This window comes from Mustela putorius, unplaced genomic scaffold, assembly GCF_011764305.1.
Source record: "Mustela putorius furo isolate JIRA1106 unplaced genomic scaffold, ASM1176430v1.1 tig00000827_pilon_pilon_pilon, whole genome shotgun sequence".
NCBI lineage: Eukaryota > Metazoa > Chordata > Mammalia > Carnivora > Mustelidae > Mustela > Mustela putorius.
The window spans coordinates 8,802,642-8,829,886 of NW_025421489.1; the positions used below are offsets into that span (position 1 = coordinate 8,802,642).

The following is a 27,245-nucleotide window of genomic DNA, read 5'->3' on the forward strand; positions in this document are numbered from 1 at the left end:
GGGCACCTGGGTGGTTCAGTGGGTTAAGCTCCTGACTTTAGCTCAGGTCACGGGTATTAGCCCCGCCTGGGGCTCTCTGCTCAGCAGGAAGCCTGCTTTCCTCCCCCCTCTGCATGCCTCTCTGCTTACTTGTGATCTCTCTCTCTGTCAGATAAACAAATAAAATCTTAAATTAAAAAATTTTTTAAAATTTTGGGGTGCCTTGGTGGCTCAGTGGGTTAAAACCTCTGCCTTCGGCTCAGGTCATGATCCCAGGGTCCTGGGATCGAGCCCCACATTGGGCTCTCTGCTCAGCAGGAAGCCTGCTTCCTCCTCCCTCTCTGCCTGTCTCTCTGCCTACTTGTGATCCCTGTAAAATAAATAAATAAAATCTTTAAAAAAAATTTTTTTTAAATCTTAAATTTAAAAAATCCAAAGGCAGAGAAAGTTCTTCTTCTTTTCCTATTTTTCTATATATGGATCCCAAGTCATGTTACCATTTCACAGTACTAGCCATTACTGGTTAGAGAGCCAAGCACTTCCAAACATTATCTCATTTAATCCTCAGGGAAAAAATTGACAGATGGGGATTATGGTCCCACTTTATAAATATAGAAACTGCAGCCCAAGAGGTGAAATGACACACCAATCCAAACACACAGTAATGGGCAGAGTTGGAATTTACACCCAGATTTGTTTGACCCCAATCGACAATCTCTTAACTTTATGGCTGTTATTACTGTCTAGAGGCAATACATCATGTGCTAATTATAAAACATGCACATATCGTAAAATCAAATGACTCTAAAAGTCCAATGGTCCAATCCTGTCATTTTTTATAAGACGTCCACAGGGATCACTACAACCCAGATCTCCAGCTTGGAGTTTGGTCCTAAGACAGAATCTGTTTGACCATGAGAAAATCTTGGTGAAAGGTGCCGCAAAGTCTGAGATTTTTTAAGCTGTCCTATCCTCAGAATTTTTTACTAGTCAGTACAACTGATTAGACTAAAGCAACTTGTTTGTGGCCACAAGGCTATCCCTGATCAACACGACAGTCATCTGAATCAGGATGAAATTTTCTCATGAACATCACACTGTGTGTGAGCATGTGGGTGCACCCATGCGTGTGCCTCTCTGTGCGACATGGGTGTTGAGTCTGGGTAATTACAAAGGGATCCTCAAAACTCAAAACTTACCACCAGGGGCACCTGGGTGTGGGTTAAGCCTCTGCCTTTGGCTCAGGTCATGATCTCAGAGTCCTAGGATGGAGCCCCTCATCAGGCTCTCTGCTCAGCGGAGAGTCTGCTTCCCCCTCCCCCTCTGCCTGCCTCTCTGCCTACTTGTGACTTCTCTGTTAAATAAATAAATAAAATCTTAAAAAAAAAAAAAACTTAACCACCAATGTTGATGGTGTGGTTCCTATACATGAATAGTAGATCACATTATTTCTCAAACATTCATCTAGTTAAGCACCATATTTTTTTTTTTTGCTAAGAATTTGTTAGCTCTTAGCAAAGTTTACTCAGCAAACATGCTTATCATTACCTATTAAGCAATATGATAAGACAAAATCTAAAGAAGTCATTGTACTGAATAGCTCTGAAGGTTAGAGACACGAAGTCAATAAAAATTTGTTGAACTATATTGAACTGATATGAAAACATTTTAAAATAAATAAATTATTATGATTAATGATTAATAGAATGATTGCTATAAATAGGAGCTGTTTAAAGAACAAACCTCAGTTTTCCTTTTTTAAAATTTTAAGTGCAAATTGCATAAATCATTAAAATAAAAAGATAATCTAAATTCTTGATGAAATAGTACTTCTGATATGAATCATTTATAGAAAACGGTAAGACCTTTAGAAACTTCTTTACCAACCTTAGATGACAGAGTAGCATGAATGAGTATCATTTACTAAACAATAGTCAGGTAGGAAGGAAAATTATATACCCATTACTATTATTTTAATATTCATAAAATCATCTCTTTTTAAACTCAGATGCACACTGGCATCAGTTATTTCTCTCGTTTTACAAAAGAAAGGAAAACAACATGGAAATTATGTTTCTTAGAGGATGTTATGTCCTGGAGAACTCTCCTTCACCTGTCTCTGTAATTAAAACTGTTTGTATGGAAACCCAAATTCCTTTGTCAACATCAATAATGCAGTGTATAATGTGGGCTTTGGTGGCTGATCGCAATTTCAGCACTGTTTCAATGCCAGGAAGTGGCAAGCAAAGACATGACACATTAACATTTTTAAACAGTCAGTAAGAATCCTAATATCTGAGGATAAGAGCCACAAGATGAATAATGAATTCTTAGCTAGAGTTCATTTTTAATAAAATACTAAAGTCCCAACCCATGGGTATTTGGTGAAAGTGGGGTTGGGAGCTTCATATCTCTCTAGAGCTCAATAGAAACTAGCTTAGATTTGGGGTTGCAGGGACTCTGTTGTCTTCTTTCCAAGGGAGAAGTACTAGAACTATTGGCTGGAGAGCTCTGCTGGCCTGCCAGAGGGCAAAGTAGTACTGAAGATGCCAAGAAACTGTATGGTCATTAGAATAGACCCACAAATTTACTCCCAAGCAATGTAAACTTTCATGTACTCAATACTATCCCATTTGATTCAATAACCAGTTCCCCTCCAAATCATTATTTTTCAAATTTCCACATTGTTCTTTTGTTGTAGTTGTTAGTGTTCTATTGGGGGAAAAGGGTATTTATTTGTGCAAAATTCACAAAAGATTTAAGCATGAAGAAAGAAATTGAGGGTGCCTGGGTGTCTCAGTTGGTTAAGTGACTGCCTTCGGCTTGGGTCATGATCCTGGAGTCCTGGGATCGAACCCTGCATCAGTCTCCCTGCTCGGCAGGGAGTCTGCTTCTTCCTCTGACCCTGCCTCTTCCCATGCTCTCTCTTCTCTCACTCAAATAAATAAATAAAATCTTAAAAAAAAAAGTCTACACATTTCTCTAGAGGTTAACATATCCCTGCAAAAAGTAAAGGTAACAGCCATTCTGTGTAGTCCCCTACATCTGATGCCAGTCTCCAAAACAACCTTTTGTCTTCACTGTGCGAACTAAATACTTAAGAATATGTAATTTTAATCACAGGCAAATGTTTAAGTAGTGACTCACGTCTGTTTTACTTGATTTTTTAATTATTTATTTATTTGAGAGAGCAAAAGAGAGCATCAGTGGCGGGAGGGGCAGAGGTAGTGGGGACAAGAAGACTCCGCACCCAGTGTGGAACCCAACAGGGGACTCAATCCTACAACCCTGAAATTATGACCTAAGCCTAAACCAGGAGTTGGTTACTCAACCAACTGAGCCACCCAAGTGCCCCTTGATTATTTCTTTGTATTGATGTCTTTCCATCTCTAACTTATTCCCCAAAGTGTTAGATAGCTTACAGGGAAAACCTAAGAACAACGTAACAAACCAGTAGGGGAGAATTTTCTGAAGTGAGCATGCATTCCTCTTGGAAAGAGACTAGGAAAGAAATATAACTTATTTAAATATAAACAATGAATCTTGGAACACCGAAAAAAATAAAGTTTAAAAAAAAAGAAATATGACAGGCTGATGCATGAAATATGAGGAAATTATTCCCATTCAGAATGAAATACTCACTGAAGTCGGAGAAGGATACACATTGTATGAATTACTAAAGACCAGTTAAAATCCAGAATGTCTGTGTAATTCTGAAATTTTACGGGAAAAGCTAAGGATGAAACATAAGTTCATTACTTAAAAAATTAAAATAAATAAATAAATAAAAAGAATCACAAGGACAGGCACCAAAAACCAAGACAGGAATGGAGCCGATAGGAAAAATGCACTAGTGAGTCTCCTTTGGGAACAGACAGATCGTAGAGAGCCAGACCAAGCTTCAGCTGGGCATCGAGAATGAAAGCCACATTCCCACCTTGACCGTGCTGTCACCTGGGATCACATCAATAAACACAGAAGAATAAAATGTGGCAGGGCTTTAAAAGGAAGGTCAGTGCTGTGATGAGAAATTCTTGTATAGGTCTGAGTGAGACAGGAGGTCAGGAAGGCTCATCTGAGAAGTGACGGTTAAGCAGTGACCTGAAGAATAAGTAGGAATGAATTAGGTGAAGAATGGGGAAAGGAACTTTCTAGGTGGTAGAAAGAGCGTGTGGGTAAAGATCTTTCAGCCACAGTGATGGAAAGAGGGCAAGCTTTGTAAGGAGCTGGGGAGGCAGAGGGGGAAGAAGAGGGGTGGAGTCCAAACCTAGTAAGTGCTCCCTACAAACCAGGAACACTCCCAAGCCGTTTCTTTGCATTAATTCACCTAATCCTGAGAATAGCTCTATACCATAGATGCCATTATTTTCCTACCTGAAAGATGCATAAACAGAGGCACAGAAAGATCAACAATTGTTTCTAAGGTCACACAGCTAGCAAGTAGAGAGACCAGAACTTGAACCTCAACCTTTTCCCCTAGATCATGCTATCATACATGGCAGAGTCCAACATGGTAAAGGCTTTGGACTTTTCTTCTGAGCTCAATGGAAGAGGGAGAGAGGAAGGCAGAGGAACCAGAAAGGACATGGAATCATCAGCAGAGAGGTTCTCAAGGCCACTGAGGCAGCTGTTGTGAAATGAGACTGTGATTCAATTCACGGCAGCCAGGAGATCAAACAAGTATTCAGAAAAAAAGAAGACTAGCCTTGATTAACAGACTCCCAAATCTATTTTTCCTGAGAGAAAAAATGTTCTAGAGAACATGAAATGCTAATGGACTAGAAATAACACTCTGAGAAAAAAAAATCTAGACAAAAAGAAAAGTATTAATCATTACAAATATTTGAAAGTATATTAAGCACACAAAACACTTTTGGTCATAATCTTGGAAACTAAGGAAAAAAACGTAATAAATTAAAAGACACAGCAGGGCATTTATATACAAGGTTACTTTGACGCTATCTACTTCCTAAACTCAGTTGGACTGTGGAGAGTTTGTTTCCTTTCAGCAGCACATCTGAGCTCTGGAAGACCAGTAGCTTCTTGGCAAGTAATAAAAGATGGAAGCAGCATCTACCTCACAGGGCAGTTGTGGGACTGAGCGAGTTGGTATGTGTAGAACATTTAAAATCGTGCCTCAGACAGGGAGCAACAGCCGTATGTGTGTTAAATATATCAAACACAACAATCACTAAATAGAAGAACACAGTAAATAGTAAAAGTGATCACAGTTTGTTAAACTTTGGTTAGAGTTACACTGTTATCCCCTCTCCCATTTATGGACAGGGGCCAAAAAGTTTTCCCCTGCACCCTCTGGAGAGACTGACCAGCATACCACTGCCTGTGTTCAAAATGGTGTGCAAGTTTTCACCAAATAATTATAATTCACAATAATAATGAAGTCAAGGCAAATATTCAACCCATGAGCAATTCTGGAAGAGCTCATGGACTTTCTCTAGAAAAAGCATTGAACTGTTTCCCAGTACATCCCAAATCCCAGTTCCCTCCCAAGCATGAAAAGAAACAAATGTATCATTTCTGGATTGTAGGCAAGGTAAAATATTCAGAAAATTCTTTTGTCTTCTGTAGCTTGAAGGCTGGCTAGTTTAAAGACCATCTTCCCGGACAAAATACTATATTATATATAATAATGTAATAATTAATCATTATAATATGTTAAGTATATTACATAGACAATTATAAATCTATAATATGCATTGATATATGATAATTATCCATTATATAATACTAATTTAAATAAAACAAATAAAGTAAAATGTTAAAAAGCATATTGTATGCCATATGCTTTTTAACAAATACACAGAATTTGTTAAATACACAGAATACCAAATATACAGAATTCTAAATACACAGAGTTTTCCAAATACACAGAATTATTTCTGTGTATTTCCAAATACACAGAATTTCAAACTCTGAAATGGTTTGAAATGCCTCTACTAGTAAGTGCTTGGACATAGACCAAAGCTTGGAATCCCAGCAGGAACCCAAGCTGGGTGACAAAAATGGACACCTGTGTCCAAATGAGAATGAGCCTGTTTTTAGCCTTCAAAGCACTTGCCTCAGCTTTAATTATACCCATTTGCTAGTGCAGTTCACTGATGTGCTATTATGTCCACTAAACCGAGGGCTCCGTAAAAGGGGGAACTTCGCCCGTTTTGACTCACTGCCATACCCCTAGGACCTAGCGGAGCTCCTGGTATGCAAGAGATCCTCCCTAAAGATTTGCTGTATGAAAGATGGGAGCCATTCCAGTTCTGGGGTCTGTTCGCATAAGCAAGCAATGGGCGTCTTGCGGGGGAAATGTGCACGAAGGCAAGTAGGTCAAAGCACCCAAACCACGCAGAGTAACAACGCACCCCCTCCACCCTCCATTCACCAGCAAGAAGGTCTCTGGAGTCCTGCACAGGGTCAGCCACTAAGACTGCCCCCTGCCCCAGGTCCTAGAGAGAGCTCTATAAGAGAGACCAGGCAACTGATAAAGCCAACAAGCACAGCCCTGGGGGACATTAGGAGGTCCTGGCAGCAGGGCCCGGGTACTCAACGGTGGGAGAGGATGTCACACATGGATTTGGGCCCAGGATGCCAGCCAGTGCAAAGTGTCCCCGGCACTGCCCAGCAGGACTGGGACAAAGAGATGACTCCTACAGCAGCAGCCTGATTCAAGACATTGCCAAGGCTTCCCCCTGGAGGCATCGGGAGTCACCAGTCAGGGAACAAAAATGTCCATGGGTGATTCCAAGAAGACAGTGTTTGTGAGTTCATAGGAAACGGACTAAACATCCCCTCCCCATTCAGAAATAGAGGGACTTCGGGTTCTGAAATGACAACAAAATGGTGCTCCATACAAAGGACCCACCACGTTTAACATGGAATGACCCAGAACGTCCATACATTATGTAGACCATCAGCTCAACCTACTTTGTTCTCTTCACTCCAAGACAAGAAAATCGAGATTTATTTATTTATTTTTTACTGTTTTATTTATTTGACAGAGAAAGCCCACAAGCAGGGGGAGGCAGAGAGAGAGAGGGAGAATCAGGCTCCCTGCTGAGCAGAAAGCTCACATGGGGCTCCATCCCGGAACCCTGGGGTCATGACCCGAGCTGAAGATGACACCCAACCCAAAGACCCACCCCCAGGGCACCCCAGGGAAATCTATATATCCAAAATTAAGGACCTATGCCTTTACTTTCAATCTGGGGCCATACTCTTTGCTGACTAATAATGATAGGAAGAACAAGGCTCAGTATTGTAACAAAGTAATGTAGGCTGAGTTCTTCATGTTCCCTTATTTCCGTCAGTCTCCCTAAAATATTGACTTTGAAAATATCCTGCAACCCTCAAGAATCGCACTTTAGATACTGAAATTGTTCATAATTTTCCCCATGTAGGAAGAAAGCAACAATTGAATACCGAATTGTTATAATCATGTGACGTTGTCCTAATCAAAGGTCACAATTCAATAGCACCCTTATGTCCTCTGTCTTGTGGCCTGGGGATCGCCACAATATAGTTCCTGGCCCGAAACACACTGACCTAATCCTGACAGCTGGTACTTCATTAGACGGTATAAATCAGAAATTCTATCCTTCTCTCATCCCACTCTGGTGAATAGCTACTTATTTCTTGAGAGGAGGGAAAAATCCTGGAACTAACGTCCGTACTTTTCTGAAACTTCCTTCTTCTAAACAGCAAAAGGAGGGTGTGAAGGAAATACTCCCCCTTTTTGGCATAGCCCCGAACACAGTGTTCCTCATACGTACTCTCTAAACCCATTGCAAAACACATTATGGAAACCCAGCTCACACGCTGGGCTCATATTGTATAATAAGCTTTTTCTTAAAAAGAAACAAAGGGGAACTCAAAGTGCCATTTATTTTATTCAGACAAAAGCAGCGTCCCTCTCCCCGCCCCCCACCCCCACCCCACCCCCCTGCCTTTATTGTGGCATCTCTTACACTCTATCTGGTTAAAGTGTGCTGCATTCCATTTCAAGGAAATCGGGAAAGCAAATGGCTTCAGGAATTTGGATGTGGGCTCTCAGCTTTTAACCTGGGATGCATAACAATTCCCAATACTTCCTATCACCAGGGGCTCTCAGCCAGGACGGGTACCAGAACTTTTATTGTCCGTGGAACTTTTAAAAAATTGCAGATGCCAAGCCTTAAAACCTTACATTTATTTCAAGCCAGAAATTGCTAGTCTAGGCATTTAACCTAAAGAAGTTAACTGTATATGCTGAGACCCCAACAACCTTCCCCTAGTGTACTGATCAGTAGGAATGCTCACATGTGTGTGTTCTGAAAAGACACCTCTGGTGAGTACCCAAAGGGTGGTTCATGATGGTCCATGAACATGGTGGTCCATGATTCACTGGAGATAGTGTACAAGTTCAATAAAACTCATCATTGTCATGCATTTAAGAAACTGTATAATTCAACAAGAAGAAATAAACATTAAAGCAACAGATCCTTTCCGTCTTCCATTCCTGTTCTGCGAACCCCTAAACCTGGATCAGTCCTACAGTTCTATCTTTTCTACAATCAATGCCCAGACTCCTCAGTATCATTGAAGAAAGCTCTCATAATCTTGATTGCTCCCAAGACAAATTCCTGGTTTCTATCCTTTGCTGAACATTATGCCTCTCTCATCCGTCCATTTCCTTGTCCTTGACCCTCAGCAACTATTCCAAACCTTACCCAACCTGTTACAGATTCTCTCTCTCCCATCGGTCCCTAGTGCTCTCTGCAGGTAACCTTGTTTCCTATTTCACAAAGGCAATGGGAGGTTAACCGGTACAAAGGGTCCCTGCTTGCTTTCTGCCCATCTACTTGAATCACATTTACAAGTGTAAATCACCTGGGGGGCTTTAAAAATTCCTTGTGCCTGGACCTATCCTTCACCAAAACTATGATTTAATGATCTAGGGCTCAGTCTGGGAGTAAAAAAAAAATTCAAGTCCCATAGGCGATCTGAACATGCAGTCAGAAAGTAAAAACCACTGATCTTAATTGGGGATACAAATCAGAATCCAATGAGGTTTTGCTTTTAAAGATTTAAATATGCCCAAGTCCCATCCTCAGGGACCCTGATTCAGTTTATTTGGGCTGGCTATGACTGGCATTGACATTTTTAAAGCACTCTATTAAGTTTGTTTTTTTTTTTTTATGTTGGACATAACAGGAGAAATGGAAAGAAATACAATAAAGACAGGGTCTAAAAGCTTTGCCAGATTAAGTAAATAAACATACTGATTATCATTCCTGATATTGGTTACCTATAAATTAATGAGTTTCTACCTTACAGAGATTCCACCTTTTTCTCTTCATGAAACATTTAAATGTACAAAATTTTTGAGAAGATAATTGGTAAATATTTATATCAGCTTGGAGTGGGAAAAAAAAAAGATTTTAAAGCATAACATCATAGAGTCCAGAAAGGAAATATCTGTAGAACAGATAATGTCCAAATTAAAAATTCCCTATATCAAAAACATTATAGTACAGTTAAAATAAAATAAAATAACTCTGAAATGTATATTTCTGACAGGCAAAGTTTAATGTCCTTACTATTTACAGAACTCATGGATCAGTAGTAAAAACAACAACAACAAAAGAATAGACATATCGACAGAAAAACAGATCAAAGACGGAAAGATACGATTTTTTAAAAATACAAATAGCCAAGAAACCTATGGGAAAAATGCTCAATGCAACTACTACCTTAAGCAAATTATTAAAACAGTAACATACTATTTTTGCCTATGAAACTGGCAAAGATGAAAAGGAATACATTATCCGAAGTTACAAGGTTGAGGGGAAACAGGTGTTTTCTTACTGTTTAGATGGTAAATTAGGGCATTCTTTAGAGGGGGGGCCATTTGATTGATTGACATCTGTCAAAACCCGTAAGAGCTTGCATATACTTTGAGCAAGAAATTGTACGTTCAGGCATTTAACATAAAGGAGTAATTATCTAGGCTGCTGAGGTCCTGCAGCTCTTGGCCCCAGTCTCTGCATTTTCAAGAGACTACACAGTAGGAACTGGACTAGAGCCACTGAGAGCAGATTTATTTGAAAACCTTACACTGCCGATGTCATACCTGGCACCTCTCACCGAGGCGACAGTGGAAACCACCTCCTCTTCAGAGCTCGGATGTTTTCCACTCAAATAGCCCGTTGACCTCACCTCTAGCAAGCCGTCTCTGACTGTGCAGATATCCCTAATGCAGCCCGACCATCTTGCCACCCCGTTTGTCCAATCCCCTATGAATGACCCCCTCTCTATTTGTCTGCATGGGCAGCCAGCCCATAATAGTCCCATTTCTTCTGGCAAGTGCCGTTGCCAAGGAGTCTGGGCATGTGCAGATGCTCAGGGTCTTCCGAGGACACTTTGTGGTCATCCTCCTGGTATCACTCGGCTGTCATCCCGGGGCAGTTAACTCTCTCTGTCCCCAGCCACTGCTTGGCCAGTGACCTACAAGTGACTGCTAACTGTCCTACACAGCGCAGGGTCTCTCAGACACCATCCACCTCGGCCATCCACGCATGGGTGCTCCAAGCAAGGCTTGCCTCCCCTGCTCAACTCAAACCACATCACCCTGCTCTTTCTCACCACATCCTTCTCCTTTTTTCTGCAACCCTTTTTACTTCCGAACAAGAGTCCTAACAATAGTGTTTTTCATAGTGAAAAACTGGAAAAGAATCTAGTTGTCCAACAACAGAGGTTAGTTAATGAACCATGGTTAAATAAGTCAGGGTTTGTTAATAATGGGATATATTATTCAACCGATAAAAACCATGTACTGAAGGAGATATAATAATAAGGATGATATCCCCCACATTCTGCTCAGTAAAAAAAAAGATAGAAATTAAGTTTCCTTAAGTGAAGCATATTCACGAAGATGTTATCAGTTCTAAATCTCTAGTCTACAGGATCGTGGTTGATCTCCACTTTCTTCTTTTTTGCTTATGTTTATTTGACCATCTTTTTAAATGAATGAATATGATTTTGGGAAAGCAGCACATTAGAAGTCAAACAGTTCAAAATGGAATGTTAAAAAATGTATTTGATTTTATATGTGTTTATATTCCTCAAAACCTTCGTGTGCTCTACTGGGATGAGCCTGGTATTGTAGGGCATTTTAGTGTGTTGTGTTGTGTTGTACTGTGTTGTATCACAGCCCAGAGCAACAGCTCAGATGAGAATACACTTTGTCCTTTGGTGGTGAAGGGTCATGATTCCAGGAAGCCATGGGCTGGAGAGGTACAGAATTGGACACTCGAGTTATGCTACTGCCTTAGAGAAAGCAACAGGCTGTGATTCTAAAACTGTGATTCTGGAAACTGGGTTAGTTTCCAGACAGCAGAAGAATCTGGGTTTTTTTCTCCCCAAATGAAATCTTACATAAAATACCAACTCCTAAACAGCAAATGTTGTATTGATTTGGTTCAAGTAGGAATTACAGCAACCAGTAATGCCAGTTAAGCCTCCCCCTTCTGCCTATACCCCTCCCTACAGAGCAACTTGGTAGGTTTCCCCATTCACTAGTTGAGAAACAAACAAAAGCTGGTTTTAAGAAGGCAACTTCCATTCCAGCAATGGGTTTTTCCACTCATAGTATGAAATCCAAATGGTTACTTTTGCCCATTAATTACATATATACTCGGATTTCTTGAGGCCCAGTCTTCCTTCAATGTAGAAAGCTTGCTTCACCATACCTGCCTAAACTCCTACAAATCCCAGATATTCCATTTGGATTTTTTTGACCTCCAGCACCCTAGATTAAACAAAATATTACTTCATGTGTCACCCCACAGTACTTTAACTATCATACTCTATTATATCACTTGCAACGTGGTACCTGAGCTAGGCTTAAGGTATTTAAGTGAGTCCTTGTAGGTAGAACTGGAAATTTGCCTCCTAACCATGGACTTCTTTGTGGGTCTGGTTGCCTCACTGGTTTTTATGGAGTTTAAGAAATCTACATGGGGCAGGAGGAATCTAATGGTGGCCATGATTTGGGGTTCAGACAATATAAGTACAACTAATGTAAGGAGAAACTCTGAGATCCCTTGATGGTGGGGAGAGGGGGTACTATCTCAAGAGAAGGAGTCTGGCTCTATCAGAATCAACAACAAGATCTAGTGATAGGAGGAAAAATGGTGATTTCCAGTGGAGTAGAATGGCCATCACTTGAACTTGTTGAATCCCAGCCAATCTGTTGGTACATAGACATTCTGGGCAAAAAAAGCTTGTGTTCCCAAATGAAAATCTATTGCTCTGCTTGGGACCTCTCTAAACAAGTAGATCTTGGTGCAGTGAAGTCAGTATTCCAACTGTCAGAAGAAAGGCAGTCAGTCTAAAGCACTAGCAGAACATCAAACAATATACCAGAGGCAAGTAACAACAGTATAATACAAGCATTTCGAGCAGAGTCAATCAAGAGTGGTGGGAAAAGAGCATTCCAGGGTTTTTTGTGCGTGAGAACAATGACTGAAAAAATAAAAAAGCTGGAGCAATGGAATATTTAGCAGTCTGGACCAAGAAATGAGATCAAAGAAGACTCAAGTTGGGTCTGACTTAAAAGACGAGAGAGGGAACAAGATGGAAGAGGGAGAGGGATGGGGGTCCCGTCGTTCACTGGTTGGGACTGAGCTAGCAAAATTCAAACAGAAATATCAAAGTGTGCTCACCTATACCCACATACTGTAAGAGCTGGGGACATTTAGTCTATATATTGTGCTCCTATTATTACTTGTTCTCATGATGGAGACATGACATTATTAGGTATGACATACATCTGAGAGATGCCTGTGTCTCGGAGCTATGTGTGTCAGAAAATATTCCTGTGTGAGGCTCAGGATATGTGAGATGATGTGTTTGGCTGTTAGGACATGGTGACCACGTGAGGTTGAGATATTTCAGCGATTAATGGAAAGTTAGCAGAAAGGATTCCCTGGTCCAGTGAAGACTGCTTTAAGCATAAGTGTATTTTTTATATAGAAGAAATTTTATTTAAAATTATAGAAGAGGAAAAGCTACACAAGGATCAAGCTTTGCTAGCTTAGAATTGAGATGGTTGAAATGGCATGAAAGTGTCCAGAAATCAAGCACTATAGATTACCTTAGTTTCATCAAATATAAGGTCATAACTGCTACAAGCTGATAGATGGGCAGGCATTTCAAACTCTGGATAGAGCACAGAACAGAATATATTCCATTTCTCAACATTTTCTAAAGGAAGCCAAATATTTCTTAAGCTTCTTTATCACCCAATCCTTCTCTACCTCTTGGATTCTGAATTACCACATGCAATGACAGCATATTTTTAGCATACTGGCTTATGTTCAAATTTCTGCATTACAACCTACAAGTTTATGAATTTATGTATTAAATTCCAGAGAATGAGAATACACCATAAATTCAGAATTCACATAATCCATTTTATTAGTATGCATGTTCAAAATCTTGCAAAAAATTAAATTAACATATATTAATATTTGCAAAGGTATTTTGAGTGAATGCTAGTTTTTTTAAAGCATGACTTCATTAAACGGTAGAGCTATTAAACCAGAGATTAACCTTCCCAAGTTTGGGCAGGGAAAAGCTCAAGAAGAAGGTTTTTGTGCAGTTGTACAAGACATTCTCCAGTCTTGTCTCCAAGACTGACTTCTTTGGGCTTTTCTTATTTCAATTCTCAGTATCATTGTCATTGCTGGATATGGGGAAAATTCCCCTTTGATAATCCAACTCATCACTTAAAATATAAGATGCTGATAACTCATTCCCCAAAACATACATGTACATTTTTTAGAAAGAGAACTTTCACTAAAAACTTAAACAGATAGATCTGATGAAGCCAAACTGTGGAAAGAACCAAGATGCTCTTCAACGGACGAATGGATAAGGAAGATGTGGTCCATATACACTATGGAGTATTATGCCTCCATCAGAAAGGATGAATACCCAACTTTTGTAGCAACATGGATGGGACTGAAAGAGATTATGCTGAGTGAAGTAAGTCAAGCAGAGAGAGTCAATTATCATATGGTTTCACTTATTTGTGGAGCATAACAAATATCATGGAGGATAAGGGGTGTTAGAGAAGAGAAGGGAGTTGGGGGAAATTGGAAGGGGAGGTGAACTATGAGAGACTATGTACTCTGAAAAACAATCTGAGGGTTTTGAAGGGGCAGGGGAGGGGGAGGTTGGGGGAACCAGGTGGTGGGTATTATAGAGGGCACGGATTGCATGGAGCACTGGGTGTGGTGCAAAAATAATGAATACTGTTATGCTGAAAATAAATAAAAAATAAAAGAAAAATTAAACAGAATGTCCCCATACATGGAAGGTACAGCGTTATTAAAAACAATCCAACTTCAAAATAGGTTTGCATCAAGAAAGAGTCTAGGCAAGTAGCAGAGGACGTGGTAATACCCGAATCTCCTTGGTCTGAGACAAAGACACCTGGCTCTGGAGGGCAGATGTAACTCAAGGATACTCTTCCCTCAAAAGATGGCCACTGGCTACCATCTTACGGACTTTGTTTGTCCCCTGCATTATGTTAAACATAATGACCGTCATCTCCCACTTGAGGACAGAGTGCAAAACATGAAGCTCAGAGTCTCAGATTTCCTGGTGGCCTCCCAGCTCAGTTTTATTTTTCAATTGGAGGAGTAAGAGTGACTGGAAGAGTGGTGGCTCATGGTCCATAAATGACTCTCTGGTCTTTTCCTTCCTGGCTGTAGTAGTCATCCCTACTGCTCTTCAGCATTCTCCTAGTGACTCACTCAATTTAACCCCTCTACCCCACCAGGAAGTGATTAGACAAAAATCTACCCACCTCAAATATAAGAACAATAAGAACAATAGCATACACTTATTATAAATTAAACATAAATACTATGACATGAAATTAAGTGAAAGTTAAGAAAATCTAAGGCCAGGGGCGCCTGGGTGGTTCAGTGGGTTAAGCCTCTGCCTTCGGCTCAGGTCATGATCCCAGGGTCCTGGGATCAAGTCCCGCATTGGGCTCTCTGCTCAGCGGGGAGCCTGCTTCCTCCTCTCTCTCTGCTTGCTTCCCTGCCTACTTGTGATCTGTCTGTCAAATAAGTAAATAAAATCTTAAAAAAAAAAAAAAGAAAAGAAAATCTAAGGCCAAACACAATATTCAATTAGCAAAATATCTTTTTTTTTTTTTTTAAGGCCAACCTAAATTTAGTTTTGACTGATCCCTTTGGAGGAATATTTGTGGTGTATCTTGGTTTTCTTAGTGTGATCTTTAGCTTTTTGACAATCCACAATTAAAAACACATAATTCTCTAGGATATAAGTGCAGCAGTCCCATTAATTTCTGTATCAAAGGTATCCAGAACTATTTATTTATCTAAACTTAAGGTTTTAAGAGTTTCCCAAAAATACAAATCTATAGCAATTTACTTAGAAAATTTTCTTGCTAGAGTAAACATTTATAAAGCTTTTGGTATTAAATAATTTGGTAAGTTTATTCATTTATCAGTACTACCAAAATACAAAGAAGAAAAACTGTCTAGCAATCAAAGTAGGTTTTAAAATAATTATATTTAGATATCTTCATTTCTGATCTTCTAACTATAATGTTAACTGTAAAAAAGAATATCATTAAACATGTCAGCAAATAACAGAGGGACAGAAAGAGGTGAACAATCTGTCAAACTATTTTTTTTAAAGATTTTATTTATTCATTTATTTATTTGTTTGACAGAGAGGGAGTGATCACAAGTAGGTGGGGGGAGGGGAGCAGGCTTCCTGCTGAGCAGAGAGCCAGATGCAGGGCTCGATCCCAGGACCCTGAGATCATGACCTGAGCTGAAGGCAGAGCCTTAATCTACTGAGCCACCCAGGTGCCCCAATTTGTCAAACTTTTAAAAACATTTATATTTAAAAGTATACTTACTCTTTAGCCGTCCTGTAAGAGGATATATCCTGAGTTTTTCAATAATATCAACCACAATCAAGGAAGTCAGGACCAGAGAAACTGGCAGGTCAGGTAACTTCTCAGGAAGGCTATTCGTCGAAGCACTACTATTTTTTTGAACCTGTTTTCAGAAAACCATTTAGAAGGATTATATTTTGTGCTTTCTTTGTTTAAAATTCTTTTAATAGTCTGAAAGCAGCACTAAATTATAAAGACATTTACTAAAATCTTAGAAGCTTAATTTCCAGCTTTTCAGATATTCAACCCAGTAAGCTTTTTTTTTAAATTGTGTTATGTTAGTCACCATATAGTACATCATTAGTTTTGTTTTGTTTTGTTTTGTTTTTGTTGTTGTTTTTTAAGATTTTACTTATTTATTTGAGAGAGAGAGCATGAGAGGGGAGAGGTCAGAGGAAGAAGCAGACTCCCTGCTGAGCAGGGAGCCCGATGTGGGACTCAATCCCAGGACTCCAGGATCATGACCTGAGCCAAGGGCAGTTGCATAACCAACTGAGCCACCCAGGCGCCCCACATCATTAGTTTTGACGTCGTGACGTCGTGTTCCAAGATTCATTGCTTGCATATAACACCCAGTGCTTCATGCAATCCATGCCCCCCTTAATACCCATCACCAGGCTCACCCATCCCCAACTCCCCTCCCTTCTAAAAACTCTCCTGTTTGTTTCTGGGAGTCCATAGTCTCTCAGCAACCCCATAAGCTTTTGAACAATTTGTAAAGATGTAACAAAGATTCCTATCAGTGGGAGAGCTTTCAGTTCAAGATTGAGGTTGGTAAACACATGCGAAAATACTACAGCAGGCTCCTGGTAACAGTGGGATGGGCAATTTCTTCCCCCTCTACTGCTAAGCAGAGCCTTTGGGAGTCCTTAAGTCGAAAAATGAGGGGGACAAATATTGGATGGAGTTCAGGATCTTCTAAGAAGGGAGAGCCCAGGTTAAACCCAACCAGGTTTTGGGACACTTCTTTCATCTGATTAAGATACACACACACACACACACATACACACACACGAGACTGTGGCAAACATCATATTAGTGGTGATATGTTGAGAGTTTTCCCTCTGAGATCAGGAAGAAGACCAAGGTGCCACCACGACCAGTCCTATTCAACATTGTACTAGAAGTCCTAGCCAGTGTAATGAGGCAAGAGAATGAAATAAACACAGTAAGTATTGGAAAGAAAAGAAATATATATCTTTATTCATAGACTACATAATTGTACATGGGGAAAATCTCCCCGAAGTGGACAAATTATTTCTAAATATCAATAAAGGGAAAATGAGATTTTTAAAAATGATACCAGTCAAAGCAACCTCAACCAAAATTCAAAGACTTTGCAGAAAATGATAAGCAGACACTAAAATCCATATAGGAATACAGAAGGCAAGACATTTAGATGAAAAAGATATAAAGATTTACTCTTTGGGGTATAAAGAGCTATTATAAACCTAGAAGAATTGTATCAGTGTAGTGTGGACAGAGGTATATAAAAGCAGACAGTGGACAAAACAGAAGACTTGAAATAGACGTGTACATATATACACTTGATTTGTAAAAGTAGCACTGCAGAGAAACATGGAAAGACAGAAATTTTTATAAATAGTGCTCAGTCCATTAGACATTAATTGGGGGAGAAATGCACTCCCTACTGCACAACATATACAACAATTAGTTTCAAATGGACTGTGAATCTAAAAGAGAATTTAAAACAATACAGGCTCCAAAATATAATATTGGAGGATACCTTCAGGTCTTTGAGATTCAGATTCACAGTATGACAAAATCTTTTCAAGCTACCAAAATTACTATTCATGAAAAAAAGAAACCGACAAATTGCACTGTTTTTAAATGAAGAACTCTTCGTCCAAAAATGGCATGACAAATATTAAGTCACAAAGTGTGAATATATTTGCAACACATATAATCAACAAAGGGCTTGAAATCTGAATATATAAGTAACTTCTGAATCAAAATTCCAAAAAGATAAGTAACACAATAGGGGGGAAAAATTGGCAAGATAAGAAAATACTCAGTTTCGGGACGCCTGGGTGGCTCGTGGGTTAAGCCTCTGCCTTCAGCTCAGGTCATGATCTCAGGGTCCTGGGATCAACCCACGAGTCGGGCTCTCTGCTCAGCAGAGAGCCTGCTTCTCCCTCTCTCTCTGCCTGCCCCTCTGCCTACTTGTGATCTCTCTCTCCGTCAAATAAATAAAATCTTTAAAAAATGCTCAGTTTCATTTTTAATGAAATGCAACATAAAACTGCAGTGAGATTCAAGAATATACACACTGGGATGGCTAGAAGACTTAGGAGGTAAGGCTAGCGAGTCTGTGGATCAACAGGTATGCTTGTTCTCCACCAGTGCTAAGTCTAAATTAGTAGAATCTCTTTGGAAACCTGGCACTTGCTGCTAAACATTTGAATTTTTTTTGTCTTTTTTATTTTTTATTGTTTTATTTTGTTATGTTATGACCCATCAATTATACTCCTGCATATTTCACCGGCTGAAATTCTTGCATATGTGCATCAATAGACATATTCAAAGATGTTCACAGCAGCATTATATTTAATAACCCAAACCAGACACACCTGAAGGTGGGCATCGGAATCAGAAATGTAAGCTGTAATATATTCATAATATGAACTACTCTACAGAATGAAAATGAAAGGAATACAGTTGTATACAAAAACCTGAATGAATCACACTTTTGAATAAGAGAAACCAGACATACATTAGGTAGATAAATAGATAAATAGATAGTTGGATAGATAGATTATATATATATATATATATATAATTGTATTTCTCTTATGAAAGATTCAAAACCAGACAATCCAACCTATGGTATTACAAGTTAAGGTAGAAGTTACCTTTAAGGAGGAGGGAAAAGGTTGTCATTGCAAAAAAACAAGGGAGCTGGCAAAATTTTATTTTTTGACCTGAGTAGTGTTTACACAGGTTTTTGTTCTGTAGTATTTCACTAATACTGTTTTGTACACATTTCTGTTTGTGTCTTTACTTGAGTGAAAAATGAAAGGAAAGGAAGAAAAAAATGTGTTAAAGTGGATAAGGACATAATAGAAAAGAGCCAAAAAAATGTTCTTTTGCCCCAGGAAGGGCAATCAGACTACAAATCTACCATCACTTTACGATAATAGCATTGCTTAAAATGTTGTAAACTGAATTTTTAAAGGTCTTGGGAACCTCTCATGAGCTTTACAAAGTCTTTGGGGAGGAGAGAGGGAATAAAGATAAATCTAGATACAAATACACACATATTGTTGTTTGATTGACAGTATGTGCATCAAGTGCAGCCTTCAGAAGTTATTCTAATACATTTATATATTGTCCTAATGTAGCATCTAGGACACAGTCCAACATGATATCATACACTACCCAGTACTCCCCTCTCTCATAAAGCCTATCATAACTATTCTGATTGTCTGTTTATTTCTCTCTCTACTATCAATAAAAAATTACTGAATGCCAGAGATTCCATCAAATTTCCTGAGTGTTCTATCCCAGTACCTACTCAATGTATTTCATCTGTGGAATATAAAGTAATTTAAGTTGCTCACTTTGGGGAAGTGAAAATTATATACTTCACAGCATCGTGCAAATTAATAAGGTTAATAGGGCATTTTTCTTTGAACCTTTTTTAGACAATAAAATTCTCACAACCTGTGAGTTCTGCCTATAATATTCCTGTCTTGTAGATGCTCATCTATTAGAGTCCTTTTGAAGCTGCATTTAGTCAAAACATAAAGTTTATTTTCAAATATATATCATGTGCAAATGCTTTGCCAATAGATGTATTATCAAGGTCTTAGAATGTGAGTGGATGTTCTTTGGATATTGTTTAGAACTGAGGACACTCAAAAGACATCTAGTTAAAAGAAACAAATACAAATATACTTTCAAATTCCTTGCTTTTTTAAAAAAATTATTTTGAAATTAACATTCCTGTCTCTCACGCACAAACACAGAAGGTATTTTTTTAATTGGCTGCTAGACCTTCCTTCACAATCACAGAGGTAACAATGTTTTTAGTACTTTAAATATATACATTGCAACTTGGAAGAAAATTGGATAAAATAAAGTTTTAAGAAAATTTTTGGGCACACTGTTCTATCAAATTCCAGTAACAGAGGAAATTTTAAAATCTCAAAATCTTGCAGCAGAAGAAATAAAAATCCCATACCTCGGTCACTGCGATAGAAAAGCTGAAGCTGGGAAGTGTGGTGAGTATAACACACATCATCATAACAGGTCTCCTAGCAAAGGAGAAAAAAAATAAGCAAAAGCAATAATGTACAAGATCAACAGTTCCTGTTCCATTCTGCTAATTTAGCAGTTCCTGTTCCATTCATCTATAGTTTTTCTAAGAAACTACTGCTTCCCTATTTCCATTTCCCAAATGTTTGAGTATGGCAAAGGGCAACACATGCAAAAACCGGAATATTTTCTAGAACAAAGGGGTGAGAGATTTCTAAATAAGTAGCAAACCATGGACTTCTAAGAGCATCTCCGTACAAGATGAGAGACATTCAATATTTCATTATTATTTGGAATCTTACCCAAGAGTTCTGGCTCTTGTGACCAACTGAAAAAAAGAACATGACTTTCTTTTTTTTTTTTTTAAGATTTTATTTATTAACTTATTTGTGAGAGAGAGAGAGAGCACGCACACACAAGCAGGCAGAGTGGCAGGCAGAGGCGAAGTAAGAAACCGGCTCCCTGTGGAGCAAGGAGCCCAATTCGAGACTAGATCCCAGAAGCCTGGGATCATGGCCTGAGCCAAAGCAGCAGCTTAACTCACTGAGCCACCCAGGCATCCTGAACATGACTTTCTTAAGTTATATTATACCCTATTGTCTAAAGTTGATTTTTCAAAAAGACATTTAGAGAATATATACCAAGAATGACTTCAAGTGAAAACATTTAGATATTTCTTACTTGAAAAAAATTATATATATATATACATAGTGAAATATTGTGTGATTTTATATACGTGATTTTATGTATCACATATATCACATTTTAATATATATACACAAAAATAAAAATTTTTATATATCACATATATATAAAATCACATATGTATGTGTGTATATATACATATATAGGATATATAAAAAACACATAATTTTCCAAACTTGTTTTTGGACCCCTTCTTAAACATTACAATAATCAATTAATCAAATTGTTATTGTGATATAATACATATATAATACATAAAATATCTTATGACAGAAAGAATTAAAATATACACTTAGCATCATTAATTTTGGGGAGGACAAAGTATTCTCAAAGCTTTTGTTTCATGAAATACCTCCATTCCTTAAATAGATATTTAACTAATTACACATTTAAAAAATTACATTTATATGATAATGTGTTTCTAAGTACAAAAAAAGTATTGAACTCTTTCAAATAAACTAAGGTTTATTTGGTACTACCATGCTACTGTCTATCTCACCTTCTAGGTATAGACATAAATTAGGGGGCGGGATACACCCCTCTCCCAACCAGACCCAATATGACCTGCTAAAACCAGAGGTACAATGGGGTTTTTAAGGGGTAGCTTTGCCTATTTTTCTGAGTCCAGTACTAGGCTCCTGCAGCACCTGGTTCTCTAAGGATAGTTAGAGCTTTCTACTCAGCTTGTACTCAAAAATAGATAAGAATGTCCCAGGTATTACTCCCACTCCTCCTCCTTATCTATATTTTCTCCCTCAATTACCTAAGCCAATCAATCCCATGGTTTCAAATAACAGCTACTTACCCATACCTTCCGAATATTGTATATATATGTATATATATATATATGTGTGTGTGTGTGTGTGTGTATATAATATCATATACATTATCATATATATATATGATTTTTTTGGTTTGAGTAAGAAGTACCCAAATGTTTTCACTTGAAGTCATGGTTTATCTCTTATGATCTCTAAATGTCTTTTTTCAAAAAAATCAATATCAGTATTATATAAAAGTAAATACGCCTGAGTTCTGGGCTTGTATGACCAATACTGTTGGTACCTCCACTTGGATGTCTAGTAGGCAATCCAGATTTAACATGCCTGAAAAAGACTCCACATCCTTCCCCATACCTGTTCCAATGATCATCAAATGCTGTCTGCTTTACATCAAGTATATGTACTGAAAACACTTTTTCAAACCATCCTTTGCTAACACTGCAGGTCATGGGCTATCATATCTCATCTGACTTCCTAACCAATTTCCTGTTAGTGCTTCTACTCTTGCCTAGCAACATTGTCTCCACAGAGCAGTTATATTTCTAAAATGTAAAACATGATTATCACTGCCCTACCAAAAATTCTCCAATGATGGGGGGTGGGGTGAATGGAGAGTTAGTGTTTGGTGGAGACAAAATTTCAGTTTTGCAAGATGAAAAGAGCTCTGCGAATGGTTGGTTGGTCTGGACACAGTGTGAATGCACTTAGGGCCACTGATCTGTACACTTAAAAACGACTAGGATGGTAAGTTTTATGTTGTGTATTTTTCATAAAATACATACACTTGTGCATTTTACATATTTTTTAAAAATCACCAATGCACGAGTAACGTCATTAGAATAAAATTGAAACCTATTACTCTAGCTTACACGTTCTATATGTTGTGGTTTCTCTTCTTTCTCCCACTGTCTTTCTCATTTAGAATGACCTTCTCTCCCAAAAACCTCTTAACTCCAGCCATACTGGCTTTCTAGTTATTTCCTGATCACAGCAAACTCGCCCCACTTTCACGTTGTACACTTGCTCTCCTTTTGCCAGCAGCTCTCTACTCCCAGATCTTCCACGTCTGACACAGAATTATATACATTTACAGCCCTACGGCCATCTGAAATTCTGCTGATTATTTCTTGGGTACCGTTTTACACATTCCTCCTCTTTGCCAGTCACCCAAACGAAGTTCCATGGAAGCAGGAAACTTATCTGAGTGGTTTCACTACATTCTCTCCACTGGCTAGCACAATGTTTTTGAACAATTTTTGTGCCGTGAAACTTCTAAGAATCTGGTAAAACCTATGGGTCTTTCATAAAACATAATTTAAAAAAAAAACAAGCAATTATGTTGAAATACAGTTATCCAAATTCTTTTACAATTTTGATATAGTAATATATGTGCCTATCTATGAACATTGTCTTCTGATTTCCTTTGGAGTACTCAAGATCTAGTGGAAACTGAAATCATTCATAACCCATTTGATGAAGTATCTGCAACAGCTGTAATGTGATATGAAAAGACCTATGTAATGAAATTACAGGTTCTGGTAATACTACTGTGATTTGTTACCAACGTTCAAAATGGAAAGAAATCATAGCTTTCAATTAGAGGTTAGTGAAAATAACAATGTAATCTGTTCCCAATCCAAGTTCTGTGTTTTATGTAACCAGAAATCATGATAATTTGTATTTTAAAATCTTGACTGACTGCCAACATATGTTTATAATTTATGAATAAGGGTTGTGGGTTAAATTCTGTGCCTCCTCCCCAAAAGATATGTTGTAGTTCCAGCTCATGGTACCTCACCATGTAATCTTATTTAGCAACAGGGTCTTTCTAGAGGTAAGAGGTTAAAATGAGGTCACTAGGGTGATGCCTAATCCAACATGACCAGTGTCCTTATAAAAAGGGAAAATTAGGGGGTGCCTGGGTGGCTCAGTGGGTTAAGCCGCTGCCTTCAGCTCAGGTCATGATCTCAGGGTCCTGGGATCGAGGCCCGCATCGGGCTCTCTGCTCAGCAGGGAGCCTGTTTCCTCCTCTCTCTCTCCGCCTGCCTCTCTGCCTACTTGTAATCTCTGTCTGTCAAATAAAAATAAATAAAATCTTTAAAAAAAAAAAAAAGGGAAAGTTAGGAGAATGTACAGAAGGAAGATTATATGAAGACACAAGGAGACAGCAGATGAAGGCTAAATTTAGCCAGATGATGCTTGGCCAAGTACACCAGAGTGCCCGTGAACCACCAGCCCTCAGAAGGAACCAACCAACCTTGACCCAAGACCTCCAGCCTCCAGAACTGGTAGACGCACATTGTCATGAACAGAAATACTACAAATACGAATGTTCAGGTGTTCCTGGTGAAGACTCAGGCAGCACACAGGATAGTGTTACTGGAAAGTGGAGGGAAGATGATCCTTTCTATAAAGCAGCAGAACACTTGGAGGACCTGTGTTCTGCGGGGTATGGAGTAGAACTTCACAGCTGATGAACTCAGATACTTAGCTGAGATTTCTAAGCCAAGTCCTGAAGACACTGCCTGGTGTCTCCTTGCTGCTTTGAGCAAAATTCAAGAGGGGAAAGAGAAATTGAAGAAAGAATAACTGTTAAGGAGCTGGAACTTGAAGATTTGGAAATTTCTGTCTATCCATGGTGCAAAAAATAAGAGGGGCGCCTGGGTGGCTAGTAGGGTAAGTGTTTGGCCCTGACTCAGGTCATGATCCTGGGGTCCTGGGATCGAGTTCCACATCGGGCTCCCTGCTCAGCACGGAGTCTGCTTCTCCCTCTGCCCCTGCCCCTTCGTGCCCCACTCCCACGCTCATGTTCTCTCTCTCTCTCAAATAAATAAAATCTTTTTAAAAAATGAAAGAGAATGTTCTAGAGAGGATACTAAGGGTGTGGCCTGTGAATCCAATCACCTGTCTCAGCAGAAATGCTACCACTGCCAGCTGGGACTAAAACGGGACAGAGATGGGACAAAAGGGAAGGAAAGCTGTGAGCCTTCTGGGATTCAAGAGGCAGGAAGTGGGCTGCTAGAGCTATTTGGCTGTGAACGTGTACTATCTTTCAAGAAAAGGGAAGAATGACTCTGACAGTGCTTCAGAGGCCTGAGAGGCTACCACTGCCACCAGTGGCCCAGAGGTTTTTCCTCCTCAGACCCAGAAGCCAGGAAAAGCATGAAGCCTCCAGTCTGATAGGCCCAGAGGACACAGTGTCCAGCCACAGGGGATTATTCTCAAGCCTCAAAATTTAGTGAAATTTGCCCTTCTCAGTTTCAATGAGTCTATTTTGCATGTGAGAAGAAGATGAATTTTGGACAGACCAGAGCGCAGACTATCATAGGCCAGCACATGTTGAAGTCCCAACCCCTAGTACCTCAGAATGTGACTATATTGGAAATAGTATCTTTCCAGAGGTAGTAAGTTAAATTGAGGTCATCAGCATGGGCCCTAATCCAACATGACTGGTGTCCTTGTAAAAAGGGAAAATCTGGAGACAGACACACACAGAGGGAAGACCATGTGAGGAGACACAGGGAGAACACCATGTGATGATGAAGGCAGAGATCAGGGTGATGCATCAATGTTAAGGAATGCTGAAGAGTGGCAGTAAACCACCAGAATCTGGGAGGCCTGGAACATATTCTCTTTCACAGCCCTCAGAAGGAACAACCAACACCTTGGCCTCAGATTTCTAGCCTCCAGAATTAGGGGACTGTGTATTTCTATTGTTTACACTCCCAAGCTTGTGGTACTCTGTAACAGCTATCCTAGGAAATTCACACAATGAAATGTATGTTGGAAATCCCACAGACACATCTTTGAAAGTGTACTTGTGCTAAGACTAGTGCAAGGCTGTCACCAGAGAACAGAACAGCTGAGGAGAAGGACTTGTGGACCAGGTGGAAGTTCCAGGTGGAAGGATGAGCTAGAACACTACCAGTAGAGCTCTGGGGGTATCTGGAATAAATTAGAAAGAAGGACCCCTCCCTCCCCCGGGAGTAGCCCTATGAAGAAAGACCTGACTGAGCTCAGCCATGATGAGTTAATGATTCCTATTTGTGCAGCAAGAATTCTGGCCCTGAGATTTTTCATGGACAAAGTGCAGGTCAGATAATAATGGGGGGAACCACTCTATGCTCAGAAACTCACACACATTATCACCTATCTCTTTGAGTCCAAGTTCCCTTCCTTGTCTTTCAAGACTCCCCACAATCTTCCATTAACTTCCCTCCTCCTTGACACTAACCCCACGGAGCTCATACTACAAGCCGAGTTCTGCACTCATCCATTCACCCATTCGTCTAAACTATTGTTAGATATGTGAACTACACTGTTCCTGGCATGAAAAACCACATAAGACACACTGACTGTATGGCACTTACAGGTTCCTGGAAGTTGCCTAAGCACAAGATAAGGTAACTGCAATAAAAGCCAGTTTTTCGAGAAGTCACACCCTCAGTGATGAATGTGACACAGTTGTAGTTGAAGTCAATACATCACACCAATAGCTGAAGTTGACGGCTGAATCCATAGGATATCCGATTATCATTGAGATCATCTGAACATTAACAAGTCAGCTATCGTCCCAAGGAAATATCCAAAAGGGCAAAAGGTCTAGAAATGACAGAGCAAGGACACCTTGCTGTACCCCACAGAAGACTTAGCAGACTGTACCCCACAGAAGATAAAACCTGTACCCCACAGAAGACTTAGCAGACTGCCACGGGGTATGCTTGCGATGGCAGAGTGAGGTAGGTACCTTCAAATATTTGAAAAACTTTAATATACACACTTTCCTCTGAAGTCACTCAGAGGAATGTCAACCCTGGAGACACAGTTTTGGGAATCATCATCATATAAGGGGGAGTTTATGTTATGAGCCAATGAGAACACTTGCAAAGCAATAAAAAGGGGAAATTATGGGGTGCATTTGGGTGACTCAGTCCGTTAAGCATCCAACTCTTGACCTCAGCTCAGGTCTTGATCTCAAGGTCATGAGTTCATGCCCCACACTGGGCTCCAGCTAGACATGGAGTCTACTTAAAAAGAAAGGGGGGGGGGAATCTAGATAATCAGGCATAGGAATTGGGTAGAGCTCCTGGCCATGGCCAAATTCATTGGCATATCAAGGGGGGGTAGAGGACATGAAGTCTACAAAGAAGATAGGGAGGAACTTTCATGGTGGCAGATTTTTATTTTCTTAGATAGAAATAAGGAAGGCCATCCTCAGAATCAGAGACACAAAAACTAGTGAATTCCCCTTGAAATCAGACGTCCATTGTCTATCTGTATTGTGAGAAATAGTGTGGTAGAACTCTAAGGTGCCTTCTAGCTTTAGGATTCGGTGGTATAATATCAATACCACTGTACAAGCAAGGGGGAGATTCCATTTTTAAGGGGCAGGAATGGTGTGCAGAAAACATTTTTTAAAAATTTATTATTATTATTACTTTTTAATAAACATATAATGTATTTTCATCCCCAGGGGTACAGGTCTGTGAATCGCCAGGTTTACA

At 39.4% G+C, this 27,245-nt stretch overlaps 1 protein-coding gene across 2 annotated transcripts in view; it reads right to left on the reverse strand.

The window, feature by feature from the left end:
• The window catches only part of TMEM236 (transmembrane protein 236), a 42,842-nt gene that overhangs the window by 2,255 nt on the left and 13,342 nt on the right, over positions 1-27,245 (reverse strand). For both annotated transcript variants that reach the window (XM_045085023.1, XM_045085024.1), the window contains 2 exons: positions 20,181-20,253; positions 15,938-16,079 (listed from right to left, as the gene is read on the reverse strand). In XM_045085023.1, coding sequence (XP_044940958.1) covers positions 15,938-16,079; positions 20,181-20,253 — 215 coding nt within the window. The remainder of the gene's footprint in view (positions 1-15,937; positions 16,080-20,180; positions 20,254-27,245) is intronic.